General features: G+C 45.4%; 1 protein-coding gene across 12 annotated transcripts in view; it reads right to left on the bottom strand.

The window, feature by feature from the left end:
• Window positions 1-43: 43 nt before the first annotated feature.
• The window catches only part of DZANK1 (double zinc ribbon and ankyrin repeat domains 1), a 52237-nt gene continuing 44626 nt past the window's right edge, over window positions 44-7654 (bottom strand). For 7 of the 12 annotated variants that reach the window (XM_025264188.2, XM_025264187.2, XM_044927994.2 and 4 more), the window contains 3 exons: window positions 2176-2226; window positions 1513-1587; window positions 44-1091 (listed from right to left, as the gene is read on the bottom strand). In XM_025264188.2, the coding sequence (XP_025119973.1) occupies window positions 968-1091; window positions 1513-1587; window positions 2176-2226 (250 nt within the window). In that variant the 3' untranslated portion in view covers window positions 44-967. Of the gene's footprint in view, window positions 1092-1512; window positions 1588-2157; window positions 2227-7654 lie in introns of all 12 variants that reach the window. The other 5 variants (XM_044927996.2, XM_044928003.2, XM_044928002.2 and 2 more) reach the window with 3 other exon arrangements.

Raw genomic sequence — 7654 nt, 5'->3', positions numbered from 1 at the left:
GAAGATTGAGACGATAATCTGAAAAAAAAGGAATGAATCAAAGTTTCACATTCCTGTAACTGGTTTATTTGAAGCTTACCTGTCAACCAGAGAACAAGCCATAACAATACGAATAGTGATGAGTTCAGCTTCATAGGGAAAGACTCTAATAAGCTCAATCTTTATGTACTAATTTGGAACCAATTTACTAGATATATTAAGCAAATAACATGCAGAGCAGTATGTGGTTTCCCACTATTTGTCTTAGAAGAGGGGACAGAATATAAGTGTGTTACTTTCACTTAACGTTTACGTGTACTCTACACGAACACATACACATACGACATACACTTTGCTTATATAATCCTATGCTACTTCTGGAAACACACAACTGACACGGAGGTCACTGGTGGTGTGAGGAGGGGCGTGAGTGGTCATGGCGCGGGGGTGGGAGGGAGACTTCACGAGATTTTACACTTCTTTGCTTAGAACCATATGCAATTTTTGGAAAAGACCGGGAAAGACTGAAGGCAAAAGGAGAAGGGGGTGGCAGAGGAGGAGATGGTGAGATAGCATCACCGACTCAAGGGACGCGAATCTGAGTAAACTCGGGGAGAGAGTGAAGGACAGAGGAACCAGGCATGCTACAGTCCACTGGGTCACAAAGAGTTGGACATGACTTAAAGACTGAACAACAACAGTATGCAATTACTGTGTACTGAGAAATAAATTAAGATTCAAGAGCAAATTCAAAGACAAGCAGCAACACACCACTAGTGTACACTAGGTTCATCAGGATCCAGGGCGTTTGGGGAAATACTCAGGGAGTGTGGGCATGGGTGGCTTACACTGTCACATAATTTTTAAAATCTTATGAGTGGCTCTCAAGCTCGATTTCCAAACCTCAAATACGCATTTGGAAGGAAGCGAACACAGCACAGCCGGAGCTGGGTGACTTCTCTGAATGATGCCCATGGGGCTCTCAGGCTTAGCGTTCATCCAGGCCAAGCTTAGCAGCAAAGAGCGAGGTGATGGGCTCATCCCCACTTTCCAGGGCCAGGTCGTATGCCGTCTGGCCTCTCGCATTCTTCTTCTGGACGCTGGCGTTGCATCTGCGAAGAAAAATGGGGGTGAGCTGACGGATTCTAGTCCCTGAGCCTCAGGGCCTGACTCCTCCCTGCTGCTGGGGCTCCGGGGCCCCTGTCCCGGACTTCCCCGAGAGGCCACCATGACCCAGCCCTCAAGGGCGGCTCTATCCTGAGTCCTTCTGACGGGCTCTGCGATCTCACACGTCCAATGCCAGTCCTGACAGAGGGTTCCCATAGCCTCCATACCCACAACCAGGTGGATTTAAGGGGGGCAGCATTTTCATTGTGCTTTGAAAAGCCTTTAGTGCCTTGGGAGCCGTGGTGGGATGGTGGCCCCCATTCACTGGGTCAGCTGTTTGGGCACCAGGACCCCCTGAAATCCTCACAGACCAACAGGGGGATCACCGTGGCAGTTGGAGTGTCCCCCAGAGGCCAAGGAACGTACCCCAGTAAGGCAGCGATGCACTCCCTTCCTGCCCGGCCAAGCAGAGTTGCTTCATGAAGAGCTGTATTTTGGAGCCTGTTTGGGTGGGAAAAAATCCCTGGCTAAATCCTTGGTTAGAATCCTCGAGAGACTGGAGAGGGAGCAGGCACAACGGGGCCTTGGTTTCACCCATGACCTACTGAACTAACCCAGGAAAATCTCTTGACTCTCCCCTTTTTGCTCCTTTCCTTGGAAGATTAGCAGGGTAAGCTTTGATATCAGAGAGAAAGTTTTAAAGTGAGAAATCCCACAAGGATCTGGTTTGTAGTCAATTTATACTAATACACACTATGTTAGTATGTTTCCTGCAAGAGTTCATGGAATGTGTGGGACATGGTCTTACCCCTGGCTTGAATCCTGGTGACTGTCCTATGACAATAACCTTTCAGGGCTGAGGCTCCTATTCTTGTGTGGGGACAATGACCTTGGCTTCAGTGAGTGTGGCTTGTGTGATATGAAAACAAACACCAGCCTTAGAGCCCTGAGGGCAGGCCTGAGAGGTCAGACAGCATATTTTGCTATGTGCCAGACTCTCTCTCCACGTTGCCTGGTCAGCTTGGCCCAGTGAGGGAGCAGTGGCTGTCCCAGTGGAGGAAGGGGTGGTACCTGCATTCCAGAACTCACGAAAGGCTCCTGATCAGAGGTGGCAGGAGTGATGGAAGGTGGGAGTCATGGCTGGAGACAGAAATGAGATGAGCAGCTGAAGGTCTGCATTCTCCTGGCCCCTGGTCCTTCCCTCAACACGACCAACCCCGTCCCCTGCACGTGCAGATGTATCTGCAGCCATAAACGTATCCCAGTGGAGAAAAAGTTTGGTGGCCTCTTTTCTGAAGATGATACATGGTGAGAACCAGGTCAGCAACTCCCATGCCCAGAGGGAAGCCTTCCACTTGTCCCAGCCTGAGAGTAGCTTCACAGACTCGCAAAGCCCCCCTGTCATTTGAAAAGCTCCTGCTATATACACAGAATTCCCACCCACCTAGCCCATTTCCCATTCGCAAATCTGAATGGATGATAAAGGATTGTGCACATCTGAGAAAAACTGGCAGCATCAAAGAGAAAGAAACCGAGACACACAAACATAAGAAACTTTAAAATGACTGAAGACAACATAAGACCAAAACAGAGGCTTTGAAGAAGAAGCAATCAGAACCAAAAGGCACTCTTAGAAAGTAAACTTCCAGATGTTCAAGTTGGATTTAGAAAAGGCATAGGAACCAGAGATCAAATTGCCAACACCTGTTGGATCATAGAAAAAGCAAGCGAGTTCCAGAAAACAATCTACTTCTGCTCTATTGACTATGCCAAAGCCTTTGACTGTGTGGATCACAACAAACTGTGGAAAATTCTTAAAGAGATGGGAATACCAGACCACTTTACCTGCCTCCTGAGAAATCTGTATGTAGGTCAAGAAGCAACAGTTAGAACTGGACATGGAACAACAGCTGCTGCTGCTGCTGCTAAGTCACTTCAGTTGCATCCGACTCTGTGTGACCCCATAGTCGGCAGCCCACCAGGCTCCCCCACTCCTGGGATTCTCCAGGCAAGAACACTGGAGTGGGTTGCCATTTCCTTCTCCAATGCATGAAAATGAAAAGTGAAAGTGAAGTCGCTCAGTTGTGTCCGACTCTTAGCGACAAAATGGACTGCAGCCCACCAGGCTCCTCCGTCCATGGGATTTTCTAGGCAAGAGTACTGCAGTGGGTTGCTATTGCCTTCTCCTGGAACAACAGACTGGTTCCAAATAGGGAATGGAGTATGTCAGGGTTGTATACTGTCACCCTGCTTATTTAACTTATATGCAATGTATATGAGAAACGCTGGGCTGGATGAAGCACAAGCTGGAATCAAGATTGTCGGAAGAAGTATCAATAACCTTAGATATGCAGATGACACCACCCTTATGGCAGAAAACCAAGAAGAACTAAAGAGCCTCCTGATGAAAGTGAAAGAGAAGAGTGAAAATGTTAAAAAGTGATAATATTAAAACTCAACATTCAGAAAACGAAGATCATGGCATCTGGTCCCATCACTTCATGGCAAATAGATGGGAAACAATGGAAACAGTGACAGATTTTATTTTCTTGGGCTCCAAAATCACTGCAGACGGTGACTGCAGCCATGAAATTAAAAGACGCTTGCTCCTTGGAAGAAAAGCTATGACCAACCTAGACAGCATATTAAAATGCAGAGACATTACTTTGCCAACATAGGTTCATCTAGTCAAAGTTATGGTTTTTCCAGTAGTCATGTATGCGTGTAAGAGTTGGACCATAAAAAAAGCTGACCGCCAAAGAATTGATTCTTTTGAACTATGGTGTTGGAGAAGACTCCTGAGAGTCCCTTGGACTGCATGGAGAGCCACCCAATCAATCCTAAAGGGAGTCCTGAATATTCATTAGAAGGACTGATGCTGAAGCTGAAACCCCAATACGCTGGCCACCTGATATGAAGAACTGACTTATTAGAAGAGACTGTGATGCTGGGAAAGATTGAAGGCAGGAGAAGACAGGGATGCCAGAGGATGAGATGATTGGATGGCATCACTGACTGGATGGACATGAGTTTGAGCAAGTTCCGTGAGTTGGTGATGGACTGGGAAGCCTGGCATGCTGCAGTCCATGGGGTCACAAAGAATTGGACACAACTGAGCAACTGAACTGAACTGAATTGAGAAAGTAAAAAAGCTGACTGTTGAAATAAAGAGTAGTTAGCAAGAGAGCCAAGGAAACCTCTTTAAACAGAGAGAAAAAGGGAGATGAAAAATATGGGGAAATAAATTTTAAAAGACAGATAGAGGGGGTCAATTCAAGAGGCCCACCATTAACTCATAAGAATTTTAGAAAGAGAGATTAGAAAAAATAGAAGAAACTTCCCCTGAAAAGACACATGACTTTTCAGACTGAAAGGGCCACCTGGATGAATGAACAACAGTACATCAAAAAAATACCCATGTGAAATCTCAGAACATCAGTGGTAAATGCTTCCAGGAGGAACAAACAGGTCACAATAAGGAAGAATTCGCTGTAGCATTTGCATGGGCTATGCTGGATGCTAGAAATCATCAGAACAAGGCTTACTAAGACTTAAGGAAAAATCATTTTGAATACAGAAATTAATATCAAGATATTAATCAAGAGTGAAGACAAAAGAAAGTCATTCTTGACATTCAAGGACTCAAAAGTTTTTTCTACATACCCTTTCTGAAGAGGTTACCTAAGCCCACACTCCAGCCTGACAAGGGTCAAAACCAAGAAATAAGAAAGAGTAAAGAGTAACTATAGGTGGATTCCAGTGAAAAGAAATGCTATGATGACCACTGTGCCGCAGGGCCAGAGAGCTGCCAGGCAAAATCTGACTAATAAGTATACTCTAAGAAGAAAGCCTCTAAGAGGAAAAGCACTGAAAATGTAAGGAACAAGGTAAGATTACAGATGTGGTCAATGTGTGTTCTCTTTCAAATCAGAAAAAAACAAAGGCAATCAGAAAGTCCAGGGGAATCAAAGATACACAAAACATGAACAACTTAGTCATGGATTGTGGAAAAAAAAAAAAAGAAATGTGGCTTGATTTTAAATAATTTATGGTGTGTAAGGAGAATCCATTTGACATTTCTGGTAAGAAAATTTTATTTCACTGGCATAAGTGTTGTTTTCTTGAACCAACAAACAATAAAATGTAATCAGAATATAGCAATGAATGATATTTATGTAGCTATTATAATGCAATTACTCTTCATACTTTTCAACCACTGGAATCAACCTATGGATGAAGAATGAACATCTTAGTTATGTTAACACAAGTAAACATAACTGTGATTCGTGCTGTGTAATTATTGACTAACAGAAGTTGTGGGAAGGAAGGGGAAGGAACGACAGAGGTGAAGATATAAAGCACTAATACATACTTGGCAGAAAGTGAAGAGGAGGCTTTCATCAAAAGCCTCTTGATGAAAGTGAAAGAGGAGAGTGAAAAAGTTGGCTTAAAGCTCAACATTCAGAAAACGAAGATCATGGCATCTGGTCCCATCACTTCATGGGAAACAGATGGGGAAACAGTGTCAGACTTTATTTTTGGGGGCTCCAAAATCACTACAGATGGTGACTGCAGCCATGAAATTAAAAGACGCTTACTCCTTGGAAGGACAGTTATGACCAACCTAGACAGCATATTGAAAAGCAGAGACATTACTTTGGCAACAAAGGTCCGTCTAGTCAAGGCTATGGTTTTTCCAGTAGTCATGTATGGATGTGAGGGTTGGACTGTGAAGAAAGCCAAGCGCCAGAGAATTGATGCTTTTGAACCAGTCCATTCTAAAGGAAATCAGTTCTGGGTGTTCTTTGGAAGGAATGATGCTAAAGCTGAAACTCCAGTACTTTGGCCACCTCATGCGAAGAGCTGACTCATTGGAAAAGACCCTGATGCTGGGAGGGATTGGGGGCAGGAGGAGAAGGGGACGACAGAGGATGAGATGGCTGGATGGCATCACCGACTCGATGGACATGAGTTTGAGTGAACTCCGGGAGTTGGTGATGGACAGGGAGGCCTGGCATGCTGCAATTCATGGGGTTGCAAAGAGTCGGACACGACTGAGCAACTGAACTGAACGTACTTGTACACACTTCTCAGTACACACGGGTCAGTCAAGCGATATCACTGAAATATGATAATCAATGTAGAGGAGTTGAGGACTATCACTGTTATTTTCACAGTAATTAGTAAAGAACCAAAAACAGTAACAGAATGATCAAAACGTGATGGTGGGGTCAGCAAGTGTAATCACCATTTATCACAGCAGGAGTCAACAGACGCTATCTGAGCATGCTAGATCAGAAGGACCCGTTTAAGTATACTGTTTAGTGACAGAGATATAGCTGACTCCCAGGAGAACTTTAAAATATTTACATTAGTTGTCCTTGAAGACAGAACTGCAGATGAAGAGTGCAGGTAGTGGAGGCCTGCCAAGCTCTTTCACAGGATGTGGTTTTCTTCAGTCAGGTCCACATCTTATTCTGATACAATTGAAAAGTTACTTGGTGTGTATGAATTGTTTTCAGCAATCATACACAGTTTAAGAAATCTTTCTGCCAGCCCAGTCATAAATAAGACAATGTCACTAGGACGGGTCCAGAAATGATGAAACTGGTAAACAAACCTCCCACGCCGCTCTGTACCTAAGCAAGCCTGTCCCAGACTAACTCTGGGAGCCTCTGCTCTGGTCCTGGGGGGGGCCTCTCCTGACCACACCACACTCAACTCTCTTACCTGGCTTTATTTTCCTTGCAGCACTTGGCATTCTCTGCAATGACTCATTCATCTGCTTACTTGTTTATTGTCTCTCTCCTCCACTACACTCTGAGCTCCATGAGGCGGGGTCTGTCTCCATCACTGCTGTATGTCCACTGCCTAGAATGCTGACCAGCACACAGTAGGTGCTCAGAAACCACTAGTGAAATGAATACACCAATGAAGAGAATGAACAGACAGACAAACTTGGGGAAGGAGTGTTGCCTCCTAGACCCACATGACTTGCAAGAATTGCAGGTAAACATGTCTATGAATCTCTGCCTCCAACGGTGGGTATGGGGAAGCCCCTGCCTGATTCTGGCTCCAGAGTTGGAACTGTCCAGGTGATGACTTTCCATTTTCCAGAAAGTGAGAAACTTAGCACTTTCAACTGGTTTTTGCTGCAGCAGAACGCTCAGCACCAAGCCACCCCAGTGGTTTCAGGTCTCATCTAATTTTAGATCTTAGCATTCATGTATGTTCCATTCAGCCAGCTTACCTGGCCAAGGACCCTGCTGCTACTGCTGCTAGGTCGCGTCAGTTGTGTCCGACTCTGTGCGACCCCGTAGATGGCAGCCCACCAGGCTCCCCCGTTCCTGGGAGTCTCTAGGCAAGAACACTGGAGTGGGTTGCCATTTCCTTCTCCAATGCATGAAAGTGAAAAGTGAAAGTGAAGTCGCTTAGTCGTGTCCGACTCTTAGCGACCCCATGGTCTGCAGCCTACCAGGCTCCTCCGTCCATGGGATTTCCCAGGCAAGAGTACTGGAGTGGGGTGCCACTGCCTTCTCTGGCCAAGGACCCTGGTCCCAGGTAAATC

This window comes from Bubalus bubalis, chromosome 14 (genome assembly GCF_019923935.1).
Source record: "Bubalus bubalis isolate 160015118507 breed Murrah chromosome 14, NDDB_SH_1, whole genome shotgun sequence".
NCBI lineage: Eukaryota > Metazoa > Chordata > Mammalia > Artiodactyla > Bovidae > Bubalus > Bubalus bubalis.
The sequence above is the reverse complement of the archived record's forward strand: the minus strand, read 5'-3'. Positions and strand labels throughout refer to the sequence as shown.